The sequence below is a fragment of the Ambystoma mexicanum genome, chromosome 2p, assembly GCF_040938575.1.
Source record: "Ambystoma mexicanum isolate Mex_15411 chromosome 2p, UKY_AmexF1_1, whole genome shotgun sequence".
In the NCBI taxonomy this organism is placed as follows: Eukaryota; Metazoa; Chordata; class Amphibia; order Caudata; family Ambystomatidae; genus Ambystoma; species Ambystoma mexicanum.
Window position 1 is genome coordinate 1,069,523,406 of NC_090923.1, and position 20,855 is coordinate 1,069,544,260.

The 20,855-nt window shown below is 45.3% G+C and overlaps 1 protein-coding gene across 1 annotated transcript in view; it reads right to left on the bottom strand.

Annotated features, from left to right (window-relative positions):
* Positions 1-20,855, bottom strand: part of ATL3 (atlastin GTPase 3) — a 1,042,039-nt gene that overhangs the window by 718,486 nt on the left and 302,698 nt on the right. Inside the window, exon 5 of the mRNA XM_069645000.1 lies at positions 14,679-14,729. Within this exon, the coding sequence (XP_069501101.1) occupies positions 14,679-14,729 (51 nt within the window). The remainder of the gene's footprint in view (positions 1-14,678; positions 14,730-20,855) is intronic.

Genomic DNA, 20,855 nt, shown 5'->3' on the forward strand with positions numbered 1-20,855 from the left:
CAGTCACATGACCCGCAAGCGCTCACGTGACAAAAAAAAAAGAGCGTTCACGTGACTAGAAGGTAGCGGTTACGTGACCAGGAAGCCACCTGCAATTGGCTACCAGACCCAGAAGGACAGAATAAAGAGAGCCTAGCCCTTCATTCATTGCTTCTCAGCTGTTTAAACCGGTGTGTGGGTATTCCTGTGCTCTGTATCTCATGGTATTTTGACCCCTTGGATTCTGGACCTCGTTGCTCTATCAGATTGTTCTTGGATTTGACGCTTGTATTAAACTAGGACTGCTAACTTCTGTTGCCTGGATTTTGGACTGCATCTTGGGACTGTTTTGGATTACCCCTGGATTTGGCACATTGTGACCCCCTTCTGCATCCTCAGTCCTTCTGGAACACTTCAAGCTTTTCCTTTGTTTTCCCCTTTTCTGATTCATTCTTGAATCAGGACTTAGTCTCCATTCCCAGGCTCCATTGGGCCTATCCTTTCCCCGCACTGGCCCATCAAACCCCCAGGAGGAACAGTTAGGCACAAAGCATACATCGGTCATCCCAAGGGTAGGTGTCTTTACTTTCTATTCATTGGTGCTTGTTGTAAATACCTTGTGGCCAATCCTTTAACCCGGTATTTTCTTTGCAGCCACCTGGGACCCTGTGTTTCCTGTTTTTCCCACCTGTGGCCTCAATAACCGGTCAGCGAGTGCTTTGTGTTTCTCCCTGACTGGTGCTTGGGGACGGAGGTAAACTAATCCACGTGGAACTCAGGTCGTGACAATATGGTTGCAAAGAACTTTATGGTCGACCAAATCGAACGCGGCTGATAGGTCCAGGAGGAGAAGGATGACAGCTTCTCCTTTGTCCTTTCGTTCATCCATTTGGTTCTTTAGGTCGATAAGGGCAGTCTCCGTCCCGTGTCTAGGTCTAAATCCAGATTGACGGTACCTAGTACGTTATTTGACTCCAGATGTGATTGAATCTGGAGGCAGGCAGCCCTATCAAGAATTTTTTGCAGAAATTGTACAGTTGTAATTGGCCTATAGTTGGTGGGAACACTAAGGTCTAGATTGGGCTTTTTTAAGAGGGGTAGTATCCAGGCGTCTTTAAAATTAGTGGGAACTGAGCAGGTTTTGAAGGAGGAGTTAATGAATGTGGTAATGAAAGGAGCTAGGTCCCTCGCTGCTTCTTTAAAAATAGATGCTGGGCAAGTGTCCCCAAGGCATCTACAGGGTTTAAGTGAAGTGATGATATTCTCCACCTTTGGTGCTAACATTGTTGGTTGCTAGTGTGGAACATATTGTACCTAGATTAGGCTATTTTGTTATAACAACGTGCAACGTGCTAATTACGTATTGAAGTAAATACAAGCAACTGAGCATTAAAGCAAGCTCAGCATCATTTTACTACAAAGCGCTTTAGTAACGCCCATATTTGTTTGGAGTGTTTGGATTGTGTGCCTGTTTGCTGCATTTACACTATACCTACCTGCAAACTACTCTGAACCACAAGTCCCAGCAGCACTAGCGCTGCTGAAAAAGAAACGTCAGGCGCTTCAGCGCCGGCGCTTCCGAGACGGTGCCGGTCTACGCCGGTCCACGGCGGACAACGGCCATCGGCCAGATACTCTGCCCGTTTTTCCGCCTACGCATCCAGTAAACAAGGTAAATCATGGGGTTTCCTAACCTCCTGCACCTACTTACTGACGCAAAGCGCTTAGAAAATGAGCAACTCGTTAAGCACTACATAAACTCTAAGGAAGTGCTGCACCCTGATACTACACAACTGTCAAGTTGTAGTAGGACTAAAATTTCAGAACAACCCAAGACTCCCCCCAAACCAGAGGCCCTTAAAATAGCACTACTTAACACAAGGTCCCTCAACAAACATGCACAAAATGTTCACGATTATATCCTCGAAGAAAATTTAGATATCCTCTTCCTTACCGAGACCTGGCTACAAGAACCTACCGGTCCAACTATAAGCACAGCTGTCCCTACTAATTACATCATTCACTTTGAAAATAGGACAATAGGAAAGGGAGGCGGAGTCGCCATAATAGTCAGACAAAACATACACCTTTTCCCCTCGCCCATTCAATGCCCGGGGTGCGAAGTCCTCCATCTCAAATTCGCCCCCTCCCAAAACAACTGCATCAACTTCATTGTAATTTATAGACCTCCATCACTCATATCAGACTTTAACGATGATCTCTGCCATATTCTTAACAACCTCAAAGGAAAGAATACAGGCACACTCCTCCTGGGTGACCTCAATAGATGGAGGGGAAACCCTACCGACAAAGAGGCTATTAGCCTAGAAAAAAATCTCTAACATTAGCTATTCGATTGCCAACAATGGTCCCACTATCGGTTCCAACAACCAACTTGATTGGATTGTTTCCAATAATGTAGACCTTACTGTAACTAACACACAACCCTGTATCTGGAGCGATCATTACAAAATCGAAGCCACACTATCCCTGCCTTCCAAAAAAACCTATTCCGACAATCTACCCAAAATTACCCAGAGCAGAAACCTCAAGAAAATCACGCCAGATATGCTTTCGAGGGGGATCTCACACATCATGGATAACACCACAGACAACGACCCCTGTGACACTATCATCACCACCTATAACTACTTTCAAGATCTCCTAGACAAGTATGCCCCACTGAAAAACAAACTAGTGCGCCCCAATCTCAACCACCAAAGCTGGTACACTACGGAACTAGGCACCCTAAAGACTATCAAAAGGAAACTTGAAAGACAGTGGCTCAAAAACCCTACAGCACCCAATAAAGACACATGGAAGAAATCGGACACTCAGTACAGAAATAAAATTAAAGAAACAAAGAAAAACTTTTATAACGAGCAAATTTCAGGTGCATCCAACTCCACAGGAAAGCTATTTCAAATCTTAAAAACCTTCGAAAAACCACCCACTCTTACCCCTCCTTTCCAGCCATCTCTGCTGGACTGCGAAAAGGTCCAAACTGCTTTTTCTCAAAAGATCCTAAAAGCTAGAGACACTATCTTAAATTGCAACACCACTGACATTCCATTGACTCACATCAAAACTGATCCTGAGATTAAAGTATTCAAATTCCAATTCACACCAATAACACCAGAAATCATGGCGGAGACTCTCTCTAACATGAATTGCACTTCATGCCCTGAAAACATACTGCCCCCAAGTTTATCCTAGATAACAGACGTTTTTTCACCCTATCTTAGCCGTATGACAAACTCGTCCTTTAGAGACCAGACCGTCCCTACTAGCCTAAAAACTGTCACAGTCACACCATTGGTTAAAAAACCCGGCCTTGACCAGCAAAATCTAGCCAATCTCCGCCCTATCACGAACTGCAACATTTTGTTGAAAGTTCCTGATAAAGTGGCCACCCAACAACTACAAGAGTACGTGGACAAGCACGATCTGTTACATCCCCAGCAATCACGATTTCGAAGTGCACACAGCACGGAATCAGCATTACTTGACCTTCAATCCAAGATGCTAGAAATTCTGGATGAAGGCAAGGCTGGCCTGCTTGTTCTATTAGACCTCTCGGCGGCGTTCGACCTATTAGACCACGGTAAACTCCGTGAGGCCCTGGGAAAAGCAGGTAACTGTGCCGAGGAAGCTATTAATTGGATATCCTCTTTTTTGAATGACAGAAAATCCAAAATCACATGGGGTGGACACTCCTCTGGCACGAATCCAGTGGATTGCGGTGTCCCACAAGGTGCAAGTTTCTCCCCTCTCTTATTCAATCTTTATATCCGTTGCCTCTGCGCCCTCCTCTCACAGTTGGGTATTTACTTTACCAACTTCGCAGATGATACCCAACTGATTATAGAACTCAGTGGAGACCACATCACAGACAACAGACTCTCAGCAATCTATAATACTATAGAAAGCTGGATGAAAGCCCACTGGATGTGTCTGAATAGTTCTAAAACTGAACTCATGACTTTCGGATCTTCAAAAGCCCTATCCAATTTAGGCCCAGCCTACTCATCTTTTACTATTAAGGACTCCAACATCCTGGTCTCTAATAAGGTGAAAACACTTGGCATATACCTACAATCCTCATTAGGAGCAGATGCTCAGGTCACTTTTCTCAAAAAAAACTGTCAATACTATCAGAGACTACTACACCGTATTAGGCCGTATCTTAATGCCACAAATTGCGCCACTATTGCTAGAGCCACGATTTTGTCCCGACTGGACTATGGGAATGCGCTGATGCTCGGTTCAAGTAACTCCTGCATTAAACAATGCCAAATAATCCAAAACAATGCCGTTAGAACCATCACCGGGAAGTCCAAGCGTGAGCATATTACCCATGAACGCAGAGGCCTTCACTGGCTCGCCATTGAGGAGCGCATTAAATTCAAATCCTTGACACTGGTCCACCGCTGTCTTTATGGCACGGCCCCCACATACCTAGAGAAGGAATTTCGCTGGTACGAACCAAGCCGCTGTCTTAGATCAGCAAAAAAAGGGCTACTCAAAGTTAGCCATACTAAAGTCAAAGCTAATGGACTCGGGAGAGCTTTCCCTACCAAAGCTATAGCACTCTGGAACGAGTTGCCTGACAATCTCAGATGTGAAAGTAGGTACTTGCTATTTAGGAAGCAGCTGAAAACGTTACTTTTTCGGTAAGCCGTTACATATTCAGCACGGACTCCCTTGAGTCCCCCGTCCTTTCTTTTTTATGTTGTCCTGTGATCTGTCCTCTCGTGTGCTTGTCGCGCCCTGATGCTTGCGAGCTCCGGCGCGTTACAAATATATAAATAAATAAATAAATAAATGGATATAGGTTTCAATTTAAACGGATTACTTGGTTTGGTTTGTATGGTGGCGACTTCTTGTAGTATGGTTTCTTGAGTCACTAGAACTGTCTTGTGTAACGTAGCTTTTTTGTCTTCAATTTTCTTTTAGAGTATGGGTATTTTGTTGCAGAGGGCATTTTGGATATCCGTAAACCAAGTTTTATTTTTGAGGCATGTGTCATTAGGAGTGGTAGGGGATTCTAATTCTCTTAGGATAGAGAAGAGTTCCCTTGTGCTGGAGTTATTTTTTTTAATTCTTTCGTTAAATGTGTCTTTTTTAGTTTGAATGATTTCCTTTTTATACCAGTCTGCAAGATTAGTGAGCTTTATCTTATTCTGTTCAGATGGGTTGTTTTTCCATTTTTCTTCAGCATGTCTTTTCTCATTGCGTAAAGCTTTTAAGCTGGGAATAAACCAGGAGTTCAGGTGTGCTCCGGGTTTCTCTTTAAACGGGGCAATTGAGTCGATAACTAGGTTGATAGTATTATTGTATATGTCAACAAGTGCCGTAGGGTCCAAGTTGAGGTTAGCTGGGTAAGTGATAGGTTGGATGAGGGGCAATAGGTTATTGACTGTTATATTCTTTCTTGTTAATGCTGTTGGGGCCATAGCCTTGGCTATGTTGGTTTGTAGGATGTCTTGTATGTTGAACGAAATCAATCAGTCCATGCGCAGGGTTCAATTGTAGTTATAGTGGTGTTGCAGTTGATATCTGCAATCCAATCCAAAGTGCAGCCTTTAGTATGTGTAGGTGCATTACTCCTGAGGGCGAGGCCTGCTTCCTTGATAGTATTTGCTAAAATGATTGTGTTGACATTGTTGGAATCGTTGAGCCTAAATTGAAATCCCCAAGTATTGTAGTTTGAGACCCAGGTTTGGTATTAGTGTTGAGGAGGGCCGTTATGTCTTCTTCAAATGTACCGATAGGTCCAGGGGTCTATAAACAAGGTGCATGGTAATGGTACGTGAGGCTGATAGGGGTAATGTAACTGAAAGGAGTTCAGCAGAGACTAGAGGCATGTTCTCGGTAGCTCTCAAACCCAGGTTGGATTTAGAGATCAAGGGGATGCCCCCCCTAGATGCACCCAGACCAGGCAGCGTTTAATCCAGGTAGGGCTAATGGAAGAGATATTCTGAGATTATTTGCTATGATTTGCTCAGAGAACCTGGAAACTGCCTCCATGGTGAACACATGATGCCATAAAGGGTTTTGATCCCATCCCTGCTATACCTAATTTGATTTCATCCTAATGGGATTTGAGCCTCAAATGATATATTTAATTAAATCACTCTAAACTAACCCATGTCATACAATAAACATCAATGGCAAGAAAACACCCCAATTGCACTACGGAAGGGCACTCCCAAGAATAGCCCACTTTCAAGCTCCAGTTTGCCCTAGGCAAAGAAACTGCGATGCAGAAAATATGAGGCGAAATGTGTGGGATTGCCATATGGATGCAGACGTGGAATCCATAATATTATTCTATGCAGATAACATACTGTTATATGGGTGCAGCCCTACTGTAGGACTACTTGTGGCATTGGACCCTATGTCTGGATTACACAACCTGGTCCAAATCAGATGTATTCCTGTTAGGCATTTCAGATTTCAGACCAGCCCTGCATAGTGTGAAATGACTTGGCTTTCGACTCAGGTGCACATAAGACACCTACTGCTTGTCATTTATTCACCTAACAGAACATACAAAGCAATGTGATTAGCAATCTGACATTGAACAGAAAGCTGCATGTGGATCGGTCTTCCACTGTCCCCAACATTTAATTGACCCTAGCAAAAATGATAATATTTCCACAAATACTGTGTGTCTTGTGGTAGAGTCAGATAGGACAGGCCAGTTGGAAAGGACCAGAAGAGACTCGGGGACAGGAGAAGCCACCCACTACACAATGCAAACCATGGAGGCCGTATATGGAGAATCCACAAGGTTGTCCCAGATTTTTCAAGGTCTAGGAAGCTGGTCCCACAATAACGCCAAGATCCAACAAAGACCCATCCGTTTGCTGCCAGTTGAACTTAAGACTCCCTGCTCTGGGAAACAAAGTACAAGGTAAAACTTGACGGGGATCACAAGGCAAGATGCCAAGACTTGAGCACATATTGCAGCGAGGCCAGATCAGAAGGGAGGCGTATTAATAGGATCAGATCGAAAACTACAGTGAATCTGCAATTTCCTTCACCCAATCTGGTTTGGCAAAGATACAGGAAGAGATTAAAACATCGCAGGAACCCCTTTTTCCTCACAAGGGGTGTATAGGAAGGGACCCACACAACTCTGTCCAATTTGAAGCAGCACCAAGCTGCCCCGATTTATCAGCCACAACAGCACAGTGGGAGAACTCACCCTCTCCATCCAGCAGCAGGGCTTGCCTCTGCTACACACTAATTTTGCCTTAAAATCAGATTAAAAACATCAATTCTAAATCTCTAATGCAAAAGGTAAGACCTGCTTCTGTCCCTGAAAATTTCCAAGATTCAAAATATTTTACTAGCAGAAAAGGCAGCAAATAAAGGAGCGATGGACAAGTCTTTCTCACCAAACTTTTCCAGGCATGGATAGAAAAATGTCTACCAGCCTTTTTAAACGGTCTCTCACTCACTTGAGCTTTGACCTACAATGTCTCACTTTCAATTCGACTACTGTAGGCGGAACATCTCAGCCAATCATCAGGGAGCAGGTAAGCTAGATAAGGTCTAATTATCCTAAATCTGGAAGAGGAGATAAACTGGAGATTGCAATACCTTTTAGAGCTGTGCCAGAGAAGGAGGAAGGAAAGGTTACAAGGGAAATGTTGTAGGGGGAAGGAACGTGGCAAGGGAGAGGTTGGTGCTAGAGGAGGAAGAAAGTGACATGAAGGAAAAGATTTGTGAGGGAGAGGTTGTCATTGGTGGGAGGATGGATGAAGAGAAAGTAGAAGGAGATGTGAAACAAAAGGTGGATTGAGTAGAGGGGGAACAGGAGAATAAAGGAGGGTAAGGGGGAAGCAGACCACAAGGTCCCAAGAAGAACGCCCAACTTGGCTGTGAGAAGAGGGTGAAAGGCTAGAGGAGCAGATGAGAGGTAGGTGGTGAAACCAGTGGGACCTGAGATGTGGTGCAGCCAAGGGACAAGTGCTACAAGAGCAGAGAAACGTGTTGCCCTGGGACCAGAGGGGGGGGGGGGGGGGGGGGGGGGAAGAGAGAGAGAGAGAGAGAGAGAGAGAGAGAGAGAGAGAGAGAGAGAGAGAGAGAGAGAGAGAGAGAGAGAGGGGGGAGGGGAGAGAGAGAGAGAGGGGGAGAGAGAGAGAGAGAGAGAGAGAGAGAGAGAGAGAGAGAGAGAGAGAGAGAGAGAGAGAGAGAGAGAGAGAGACCCCTCCCGAGTGGATGAAATTCTATAGCACGGTGTATTTGACCCATGTTCGTTCTCAGTAGAGTGGCTCCCACACTCGTTTCAATATTTGAAGCATGGTAACGACTACTCTCTAGGTGTTTTCTAATCTGGAGGAAAACCTGAAGGCCCTGGTCTTCTGTGTCTAAATCCTTCTCCCTGCAGTCAGCAGATTGCTTTCACCAGGGTATCTCCACCACTTGTCTCACCCTTACACTCACTCTTATTTTCTCAATCTTTATCTCTCCCTCTATCTTCTCTTCCCTCCCTCCATGATCATTCTCCTCGTCACTCTCAATTTATATTTCTCTACTCAGGTCTCTCCTCTTATCTACTCCCCTCCTTCTCCATTTTTCACATCTCTTCCACCACCCTCTAACTTCTTGCATCTCTCTCACTCAAAGGTCCTGGTCTACTCCTCCATCTCCTGATATTACACTCTCTCTGCCGTCTTCACCCACTACCTTCCTCTTTCTCTCTGACCTCGGTTACTACTCCTACCATCTTTAACTTTCTCATCAGTCACCTGCACCACTTTGTCAATAACATTCATTCTAATAATAATAATATGAATAATATATTTCCTATATAGTGCTACACACCAAAATGCCTCAAGAGCACTGAAATAACAGAAGACATTATTATCCCACAGAGTGGTACTCAATTTATCATTCTCAGAAGGCTGAAAGGCTGATTTGACCCTGCCAGGTTTTAAACTTGCCACAGCGGGTTGCACACAGTTATCAGGGGCGAGCGCTTAGCTCACTGTGCTTTCTGACCGGCTCTCTCACCCTCTCTAAATACCTCTACACTTCTGCCCCTTCTCTTTCACTCACATTTTACACACCCTCTTCACCATACTCAACTGCCCCCCCCCAAATCTCCCCTTCACCACTGCTCCTACCCCAAACCCCTCCCCACCCACTTTTAACCATTTAACCCACAAATATATGATACCTTACTCATCGTAATCGTATTTCTGAGGCTTGTGGCATCTGCTTAGATTCAAATACTGTGCATAGGCTGACATCTAGTGGAAGCTGCAGAGTATTACAGTTGTTTTCGAAATTCCAAAAGCGACGTCGACAGGGCGTGCCAGTAATACTTTCGAAACAATATGAAAGTAATCACTTCGTAGTAAATTACTTCAAAGTGATTTCTGGCGGTAAAACCACAGGATACCAGTCATGACATAAAAGAGCAGATGGGCCTCTTCACTGAAGCTTGATCATAGTACATAAATCTACTTCTTTTACCCGGCAAATTCATGAACCTAAAATTCATTGATTAATTCCCTTCCACAGAATCGAGATGCCACTTCTTACTTTTGTGAATGTATTTTAATGTTTGTGACTTGTGATGAATCCAGGGTATTCGCCCCTTATCCCCAAGGGGGAGCCACACCCTTGGAGGTTAGGGAGGTGAACCCACTCAGCCAAACCCTTCCTAAGAGTTTGAGAAAGCAGGACCTCAGCGGGAGTGACTCCCCTTTTGGGGACAAGGACTTACTTCCTGGCCAATAGGAAGTCCACAAAGACTAGACTGCTCAGTATGATTCACAGAGGCTCTCTCTATGCTTCCGCACCTCATCCTCTTCTTAGGACTGATCTTAAGGGCTCCTAGTGACTCAGTTGGACTCTTCCTCGTCCACCATTACTCCCTACCTTACTGGTTTTAAGGAAACAGATAGGAACACTAGGGATGGTGTTGTAGGGGATTAGAGAGGAAGGCTGATTAGATTTAGGTGGACTACGGGGATATAATGCTGTTCCCAGATTGTCACTAATCCAATAGGGGGGTTTACCTACCCATGAGATCCAGCCGCTAAGTACCACCCCCGTGGGGACTATCGGGTAGCGGCCTCACCTACCTGGCCTCATGGGAAGGGGCTCCCTGAAGGGGAGAAGCAACGGTATCTGGGGATTCATCACAGTATCCTGATGCTGAACAAAATTTAGAAAGAAGTGAGTGGTGTAGAACAAGAAAAGGAAAAAAAAAAATACACCTAATCAAGAGTTGGGAGCAGGAAGGTGTTAAGCATCTTTGTGAAAGCCAAATGGCATTCAATCGCTCAAAGGGGCAGCTGGAAACCGTTCCAGAGCTCGGCGCAGTCACTGAGAAAGCCCAACCACTGACAGCATTCTTTTGGAATCTAGGTACAATAAAAAGAAGCCTGTCTGTGAAACAGTACATGCAAGAAGGTTTGTGTTTTCAGAGTTTTTCTTGAAGATAAACAGCACCCTTAGAAAGCTTGATGAACAAGGTAAAGGGTCTTAGATTTGATTGTACAGTCATCAGGAAACCGGTGCAATTTCCTAAGAAGAGTCGCAGCAGAAACATATTTAGGAAGATTGGCTACAAGCCTTGCAGCCGAATTGTGCAAGACTTGTAATCTATTGGTATATTTGGGTTGAGCTAAAAGGGTGGCATTACATTAATCGACAGTTCCCGAAATAGAGGTGGAAATTAGCAGAGCATGAAGTTCATAAGGCAAAAAGGGAAGTATTTTTCATAGAATTTTCAATTACCGATGGCCAGTGCTACTTATGGCACTGACCTGGAGCTCCGGAGAAAGTGACTCAAACTTTTATACCAAGGTTTTTCACAGATTGACCCGGGGTAGGTAAGGGGCCAAGTTCTGCTGACCAAAAATCAGAAGTCAAAAGATGTTTATCCAAGGGGGGCGGGGGGATCAATGATCAAGACCTCAGTCTTGTGTTTAACTTAAGCTAATGTTGGTTCATCCATTGGCAGATAACCCTTTTCAGAGACAGGAGGCTGACTCTGCAGGGCGCGGATAATGCAAAGGCTCAATTGCTTGTCAACTGCGTATGAGTAAAATAAACAGCCAAAGAACAGAATGATAGACAGCAGAGGTTTTATATTTATATATTGAATAGGGGAGGGGACCAGGAAGAGCCCTGAGGGACCTCCCCAGAATAAAGAAACCTATTCTGCCTTAAAAAGTGGGCACATAGGGTGTGGGGGCGATTGGAAAGAAGCCAAGGCCACCCAAAACAAAGCTTAACTGAAGGTGCGACCACACAGAGGGATTAGTGGCCCTGGTGGGAAACAATGGCGAAACCAGGAACCAATGGAGAAGTGAGTACTCGGCACCCAACGAGAGAGCAGAAAGGCGAGAGAACGCTGAGAGGAGTGGAATCCCGAAAACATTAATTTCCGGTCAGGAAGAGTAGCAAGCCACGAAGTAGGACACAGCTGCAGAAGAGACACACCCTCACTGAAGCAGACCCTGCAACGCTGAAGGTATGTGGGTTGCCCAGATCAGAGGGATTTGGAGAGGAAAGAGTGAGTGGGGAAGAAGGAAGGATTGTTCTAACCCTGTACCATGGTCACAGAGGCCCAGAGAGGGAGACTGAACGAGAGAAGGAGAAGGGTTATGGGAGCCCAAGAAGCCTGAATAGAATAAACCTCCAGAAGGTTCAAAGAAACCCCCAAGAGAGCCACAAGAAAAACAGGGTTGCTGATACCCCAGAGAACTAACAGTCATTGGGACAGAGGAATCCAAGGGAGCCACGGGGCCCAATAAACAAAGTGAAGAACAAATACGAAGGGAGCACAGAGGCATCCAATGCCGGAATCAAGTGGGAGGGATCAGGGAACTATCCTGCCATCTAAAGAAATTTGGACATTTTGTTTTTGCTGGAACTTTTTGTTGTTGAACTTTGGGAAACTTTAAGGAACATTTTTATAGGCTGACAAGAACTGTTGTTACTTCTAACCATTGGCATTCAGACCCAGGAGGGATTCCTGGGACAACCAGGGACACCTTTGGAGAGAACCAAGAGCGCAGGGCACTCTTTCTATTTCATTTTGTTTTGCTAAGTGGTAGGGCCAGTTTAGTGGATAGATTTGGACCGAGGACTACTTTTGATTTTGAAATATCGACGAGCACATTCGTTTAGTTATGGTTAGGAAGTAATTCCCATTTAGCAATGGGGTTAGTGAGGTATTTTGTTTAAATTTAAATAAACTACAAACAAACATGTCCCTTTGTCAGAGTCCTCCTTCTGGCTTGTCATAGTGTTACATGTAATGAACTTAAAAGTCAATAGGCCTTGATTATTTATCATTCTTAAAAACAATACAACCTATGCAGCAGTTTGTTAGGGAGAATTCTCTGTTTAGGCTGAATTTCCTAACCTAGCGAGTCCCCCAGCAGCTTTGCTGGATTTTTGGGGTTTAATTTGTTCTCCTGCCAAGAGTGAGACTCTTTTACCCTCACTCTTGGGCATGATTTGAGTGTGTTTCTTTGAATCTAGATGTGTTTAATGGGCTATGGGGTCTTTTACTCCATAGGGCTTCATGTGTTTTTGTGATGTGTGTTACACAGCACCCTCAGTGCAGTGACACAGGGGTGTCATAGTGACCCCCCAGTATAGACTCCATACCCTGGGACTGACTACTGTCTCCCAGGGCATGTAAAGTCACCATTGACTTTACTAGTCTTAAATTCTGAACAGAACCAGTACAAACCATCATATTGTGGACGTACTGGCTGGGGCAATTCAATTGCCCCAGGGTCTGTTAGTCGAGGGGGTACGTCTCCGTCCCCCCTGATCGAGTTTTAGCTGGTGGGAGTGGATACTACTTTTTATATTGAACCGCAAATATTTTCCTATGGGATTTCCCATTGATTTACGCTACTATCTTTATTTAATTATTTACGGTAGCCTCGAACATACCGCCGGTTTATTTAATGAATATTAATTCTCCGGTTGGTATTTTTTGCCAAAACTTGATTCTAAAATGGCTTTTGTGTTCTCTTCTCTGACTCCAACCCAAGTCGAGCCCTTTGTTCCACTTTTAGGCGGGCTTCTCCACAGAAGCCCTCCAAAGTGGTGCCACTCTGTCTGGGGTACTTAGGAGGGGTGGAGGGGGATTTAGGCACCCTGGACTGAGTTGCCTAGGCAACTCAAGTCGCACTCCGTCCTGATTGGCCCAAGTGGTGAGCCGTAGCATGTTTGAGTGACAGCTAGGCTGAGTGAATGGGGATTTTCTGCATAAAAGCAGGGCTTTGGGGACTGGAACTTCAGAAGTCGCCACAGGACCTAAGAATCCGATGAGGGAAAAGCTGAGCCGACCTGCCACAACACCACCACCGGTGGAGCCCTGCTGGACCGCCTCACCACTTTTCCCAACGACAGAGGAGATCTCCCGCCGGAGAGTCTTCTTCCTTTGACTGGTGGGGATAACCAGTTTCACTGTCTTTTCGCCTTCCCGACGTACCTCGTGGCCTCCTTGCCTGTGCCAAGCACCCCGGCAACCGGGATACCACGTTTTACCACAACCGCGAAACAAAGGTACCACCTTTAACCGGAAAACTCAGCTGCTGGTTTCTTCCCTGGTAGTGCAACAACCTTCATCTTTCCTCCAAGTCGAGATCTTCTCTTCCCCTGGACGATGACGCAACTTGCACCCACTACCAGGAACAACTGCCACCGCTGGAGGATCCTTCCCACTTAAGGTACCGTGTCCTGCCTGGCTTCCCTTGCTACCCACTGTATGGGGTAGATTTAGTCCCCGGCTTTCGAACCTGGGTTAGCCTGGGACACCCTGGCTAAACTTTCCTAAGCCTCTCTAAACTCTTTTTGAACTCTCTGCAAGACTTTCTAAGCCTAGAGTAACTGTGTGATCTTGGGCGCATTTGTGCTCTGCTCTCTCTAAGAGTGGGCCCAGCCTTTGGACTTTGGCTCACCAGTGACTTTTGCTCTTCTGCCTTGCTAACAGTGTTCCTGAACCTTAGAGTGGTGTACCTTTCCATATTCTGTCCGTTTCCCCTCCCTTTCTCACAAACTTATTGGAGTGCAATCTAGTTAAGCGCTCACCTCTGTATGAAAATAAGTGGTGTTTTACTGTGACTTATCTGATAAGGAAAAAGGGGTGTACAGATTACAATAGTAACTGTGTTTAGAATATTTTACAACAAGAGTGCTGGAGTGTTTCAAACCGTGTTTTTAAATAAATAATTATATACTTTGATACCCAAGCTCTGGTCAGTGTTTGCTTGTATTATTGTATCTGAGTGCCTATTGTGTATACTTTGCATACTGTCTAACCCTTCTTGAGGGAAGTCTGACTGCTCAGCCACAGCTACCAGGTAAATCTGGGTGGTGCAGACTGCTACCAAGTGGGTTTACTGACAACACCTGTAGTCTTAAATCTTTTGCAGTGTTCCCTAAGGGAACTGCACAGGTTTCTGCCTAACACAGTTTAAATAAAAAAATGAAATATGAACAGTTATATAGAGGCAAACTGAGTCAAGCAACGCATACATTGCAATATAGCAGGACACTGAGAAAAGCATCACAGACTGATCAGGGAGGGTAGAGCAGCACAACATACAAGACAAAGAAAGACTTCCAGAGGCAAGCAGAGATACCAAATGAAAATAAGTAGACGGTATCAAAGGACACACGCCAGATTTTAAAGTACTCTTTACCTGTAGCTGCTGCAGATCATCCTCTTGAATATTCTGAGAAAGGTTATAGATCTAAATAAATGCAAAGAAACAAGTCAAAACAGTGCCATCAAGTGAACCGAGCTTCTACACAAGTGATATTCTACAGAGTACAGAGCTCTCGTTAGAGAGGTTACAGGATACAAAGCAGTTAACTTTGAAACCAAATCTAGTATGTGTAATAGAACCATTGGCCAGAAGTCGAGTGACCTGCGTTCCATCCTTCTCAATCAGATATTGACTTTCAAAACGTTAAAGGGTCCCTGACCAATAGCAGGCAACGAAAGGCTAACCAGATTTTCCTGGAATATGGTAAAAATAGAAACCGACCAGAGGCTTTAGCCTCAAATACTGTCTTTCTTCGGCTACTTAATTTGGGTCACGCCACACAAGAAAGAGGACAATTCTTGTTCAGTAGACATGTTGGAGCATAGGCAGGATGACATGTTTTGTAAGCAGGGTATTTGGTTAATTTTACTCACCATAGTGACACTTCTGTTCGTAGTCTATAATCAACTTCCCTCCATACTACTGGATTTTGATCCCCAGCAGGCAAACTGACAAGAGTACTTTCACACCACGAATCTGTAAAATGAAAGTGGAGCGCATTCTCTTCAATGCTTATGCATTGGTCCATCCCTTCACTGGCACGCCAGCTTTATCTCGGTAGTGGATTCCTTTTACAGAAATGAGTGAATGTATTATTGAGGTTAAAGGAGGCCCACGACAAGTGTATACAAAGGGCCTCTTCACGTGTTGGGCGGTAGCCCTTAAATGCAGAGGTAACTTTGTTACCACTGCAATTAAGGGTCCGCCCAATTTCGAGTCTGGCGTATTTGGTAAATACGCCAGAAAAAAACCATTTGGCACAATTACCGCCAGCGGTATGGGGACTTAGAGTTAGCGCCCAACCTGTGATCCGGCGGTAATACCGCTGGATGCGTGGGCGCTAACGCTAATAAAGTTGGGATACCGCCCAACTCGTTATGTGGCTCTCCAGATACTTTGGACTGACATGAACCCTGTACTGAATAGTGCTGATGGGAGTTGTATGCCAAAACATACGTAGAGCAAACGTTTGCCAAACTCCCGGATCATGTAATACATGAATAACTAATTTGATTAATTGTACTTCCTCCTGCAATTCACCTTCCTCCATACCAAAAGACTACAAAGTCATCTATAACAATAGCCGAGAGAGAGGTGGTAGCAACAAAATCCCAAGTCTCTTCTGAACAGACTTGTTGGACACAGCCACAGCACTGGAATGGGAGTGCAAAGAGTAAGGTTTCCAAAAGGAGTGAGGGATAGAACACAATCCCTCTGACTCCATTTCCCAGGGATAGAAGCCCCATCATGATGGATCCGGGGACTCCGTCCCTTCTCCCCAAGGGGGAACCACCCCAGTTGGCACTAGGGAAGTGAGTCGGTTTAATACCCACTAGGCGACAGGGAAAGCAAGATTGCACTGGTGGGTGACCCCCACCCCGCCCCTTAGGTGACAAGGTATACCCCAGCAGATATATACTCCATCTTCCTTACATGAAGAAACCCTATTGTTTGTGGGTTATTTGGGAGTAGAACCGGGCACTAATGAACAAGGGGCCTTTAAATTGGTTGGCATTGTTTCAGACTCTCCTCTTCTGCCAAGGAGGAAGATAAAGGCCTTGTGTGCGGACACAGCTAAAGAGAGGCAAGCTCAAGAGTGAGCAAGCTCAAGAGTGAGCAATCTGGAGAAAGCCAGTCTGCTGGAGAGAACGAGCAAGAGCACGAGAACCGCTTGCCTGCGTGCTATCCCAGAGGAGGTATCCTCACCCTTGGAGGCAGAGTCTGGAGACAGCACTACACAATTTGCCTGGAGGGCGGAGAAGGAGAGAAGCCTGTGGAACGCTGTAATGGCAGACACGACCAGGAGTCAGAGGAGCTCAACCCCACAGATTTCCAAAGAGACGTGACCATTCCAGAGCCTGTCAACCGTCGCCGTACCTGAAGGACGCTGAAGTCTTTTCAACGAAAGAGGAGAGGAACTGATGCGCATGGTAAGACGGATGTCTGAGAGAAGCCGAAGACGCGGTTCCGCGCTGGCCTGAAAAGCAGCTTTCCCTGATGAGCAAAGCCACCAAACACCAAGTACGCGGCAAGCAGATGGAACAGGGAGGAGCGTGGCAAGGCCAGACAATAAGTCACAAGAGGGTCAGAAACCTGCAAGTACAAGAAGGGCCAAAAAAGCTAGTCGCCCAAGCCGGGCTGAGAACCATGATACCCACACAAGTGTGTTAGAAACCCGCAGGCCCAAGAAGGACTGATGAACCAAACCACCTAACTTGGGCTGAGAACAAAGATATCCCAACAAGGGGGTGAGAAACCCGAAGATCTAAGAGAGGCTGACAGAAAAAATGGCCCAAGTCGGGCTGAGAACCAAGATAACCCACGAAAGGGAAGGACACTTGAGGGTCCCAGGAGGGACGACAAGCCAAACTGCCCAAACCGGGCTGAGAGCCAAGATATCCCATGAAGGGATAAGATTCCCAAGCACCCCAGAAGTGTGGAAATATCAAATACCCAGCGCTGGGGTGAAATACAATATTTTCCATGGACATACGAAAAGCACTAGCTATTGAGGCCCATTGCGGTAAACCAGGAAACCAAGAGCAAAGACAGTGGCCCAAGCCAAAGGATATACTGCCAAAATAGGCAGTAGGCCTAAGATACGAATCAGAAATTTGGGTGGGGGCCAGGAACAAGCACCACAAAGAAACTCGAAGACTCAAATCATTTGGAACTGTTTGTTCAGGCACATTGCCTGAGAAAGACACAAGAGACTTTTGATGGGGGTCAGAAATTAACCACCACTACCAAACCTAAAAGAGGGATCCCTTTCAGACCGTCATGGATGTTCTCATGTTAGTGCATTTTGTATTAAGTGGTAGGGACAGGCTCTAGGATAGATTAGATTCTAGACAGTTTTCTGTTGTATGACATTCCTGACTAGCACCTTTAAAAATCTATATTTTTGTAGATTAGGAGCAAACTATCTCCTGACCCAGGGTCAGGCTAGGCCAAATTCCTTTATATAAAGCTTACGCAGTTGAAACCATGACCTTTTGTCTGTCTCCTATGTCTCACTAACTTACCACAGCCCCAAAACCGAGCATCAGAAGACATTGTTTCCCAAAACAAATTCCCCAAAACAACTGTTCCAAAACTGAAGTGTCCCAAAACAAGAGTTCCAAAGGCTAGTCCATAGACTATGGTAGGCCCAATCTCTACAAGAACCAAGCCCAGGGTCTGCAGTGGCATTGCTGCAGGTCCGTTCGGGTCCATGTTATCCCGACGACTCAGGATAGTAGGCTCAAGGTTTTCACCACTTCTCCCAATGTGTAATACTGTCATCAATTCCACTTCTCTCCGATGTGTTCATCTTGTAGACTCTTTTCAAGCTGCCCCCCTACTCCCATCACATAATTCTGTTGCCTGCTCTCTTCCTCCCCCTTTACTTATGTTATTAAGTCCCTTTGCCCCTTGTTGGAGTTTTCTCCACCTTGCCTCTGCTGTGGTGATAATTGTTCTCACTGCTTCCTCACGGAAACATTTCTATACTCTCCGTACACTGATTTAAACAAATCATTCTGCCACCTTAAAAGGTACTCTCCACCTTCCCTCTGTACCAATGTTAATAGGTCTCTCTGGGGTACTTTTCACCTTCCCCCTTGTACAGATGTACAACTTCTACTACCTTCTGATATTCTACCCCTACAGCATTTTGCTGTTCTCCCTTACCAATTTCTTTCCCTCTAGACTACAACTACCAGTTACCTCCACTCACCTACTTTGCATTCTCCCACCCTTCAGTCTCCAGCCCAACTCCCTCTGGCTCTCCAAATTCCTCTCCAACTATTGCCGAACACCTGCGGGCTCCTTCAGCAATCACCCAAACTAGCAAAGCAATCTGGGCCCCAGGTTTAAATAGCCATGTATCTCCTCCCTTTGCTCTTAGCTCCTTGTGAGCGCTTGCACATGTGAAGTTGAACAAGGAAGGGTTGCGATTTGCTAGTGCCTAAAAGACTCACCTGTGTATATTTTTATGTTTTAGAAACAGACCAATCCTTTACAGACAGACGAGACATCTTGCATTACAAAATGGCTGTTTTGGGGAATTCTGCAGCCCCAGGTGGACTATGGGATTCACCCTTATTTCTGCAAGTGGCACAGAGCTGCCTTCTCTATTGTGAAGGCATCAGGAAATAGACATAGACAACTGAGTAAATATAAGGGGTCACAAACATTTATTAAAATAAAAGGAAGGGTGGAAAAAGGCCTAACTTGACCTATGCTAAGGTTGGATTTCCTTACCTAACAAACTGATAAGTCTGTGATAAGTCCAAAGCAAATGTATGTGTCCAAAACCTATACTTGCCCTCACAACTACTTGAAAACAATGTGTAGGGATGTCAGCATCAAATTAGAAGTGTTCAAACAAATGTTCACAGTTTCTTCCAGCTCTTTGTTGGGAAAGGGTTTTTTCCCCATGCCCAAGATTCAGGATAGTTCACTTTGTCGAAATGAGGGGGTCCTTGGGATACACTTCCCAGCTTTCTGGCAGAGTTGCCTTTCATAAATTACACCAATATCACAGTTTGCTTCTTAATTTCAGCTCACCCAAGCTATCCTTAATAGTCAAATACAAGCTTTCAAGTGGCTTTTCCTTTAGATAGGTGTATTCTGTATAGGCGCAGTCCACGCATTACAGGTCATGCAACCGACACATTACTTGCTTCTTCTTCACAGTTACATGGCCACTGTTTCAGCTTCACAGTGGTATTGGATGTATTCTCTTGGAGCTTTCTTAATAATTGTTTTGCCACTATTCACTTGATATGCTTTCAAATATTCTCCACGTTTTTGACACTGCTTATTCTTTAAGTACACACAGTTCTTTATATTAGTTATGGCACTTACAATGCTTGTTTTCTTCAGCTTCCAAAATTCAGTTCCTTTGTTTTAGGGAATATCACCAACTGTTTGCCATCCAATTGTTATTCAATCACTATTGTTTTTCTTCGATTCGATATTCAAAACACAAGGTTTCATCCCATTAATTTCAGTCACTTTAAATCCATTATCATCAAATTCCCAGGTCAATCTCCTGCTGGGAATTTGCACCCTGCTCACAAGCGTTTTCACAAGTTCCAAACTTGACTTTTCCTTGGCCCTTTCTAGGCCTTTTCAATTTCGTCTTATTCACAATTCGGTATTCACAACACAAACCCTTTCATTCCGTTTTATCAGCCTTTTCCTTAATATACTGTCCAAAGTCTTTAATTCAATACAGGACCGGCATTCACACTCAGCAGTACTAAGCAGTAGTACTACTACCTCAGCAGTACTTCGCTCACTCGCGAGCGGTCTGCCCTGCCGAAACCACGTGGTTCACCCCACAGTGTCCCCGAGTCATTCAGGCTCTTTTGACTCACTGGGTACGCTGTCTCTGGGTGCTGCACTGCACGTCACTGCTCCTGGCTCAGCGCCCCTTGGTTCCAGGATCTCTGCTGCCTTGGTTGTATGGAGAAGGAGTCCCTCCGACTCAAGAAAGTCTGCAGACCAATTCTACAGCTTCTGGGCACCTCAGACATGCATCTCCCTGATCTCACCTCCAGCTTCTCCTGCAAGTGTTGCACAGGCAATCTCTCTGGAGATCTCCCAGGCCAAGTCCCGGGCAAGATCCCAGGCAATCTCTTCAGCCCCACCTCCTAGGTCGCAGGTGCAGGCAGGTACTTTTACCCAGTAACGGTCTAGGTGCTAGGTACTTGGCATCCCTCTTCCTCGTCCCAGTACAAGAGTGGTCTTTGTGTATGTCTTTGTTAGTAAGGATGTCTGACTCGGAGTTGTTTCTTTATTGTCTCATTACCAGAGTGGTACGCTTTGGTAGAGTGTGCTCTAGCAAAATAGGGAAGAGATTGGTAATACCCTATAAAAGCCTGGGTGACATTTGACTCCTTACAAAAGGAAAATGGGGCATGCTGTGTCTCACCCAAGGGTGCCTCACTCGCCAAGTCTCCTCCACCCAGGTAATCCTCCCTCGCACATCCACCCCCAGGGTCAGGATCCGAAAGCGACGGCCTTTCCCTGGCCACTTGGTAGGACGATATATTGGGGAAA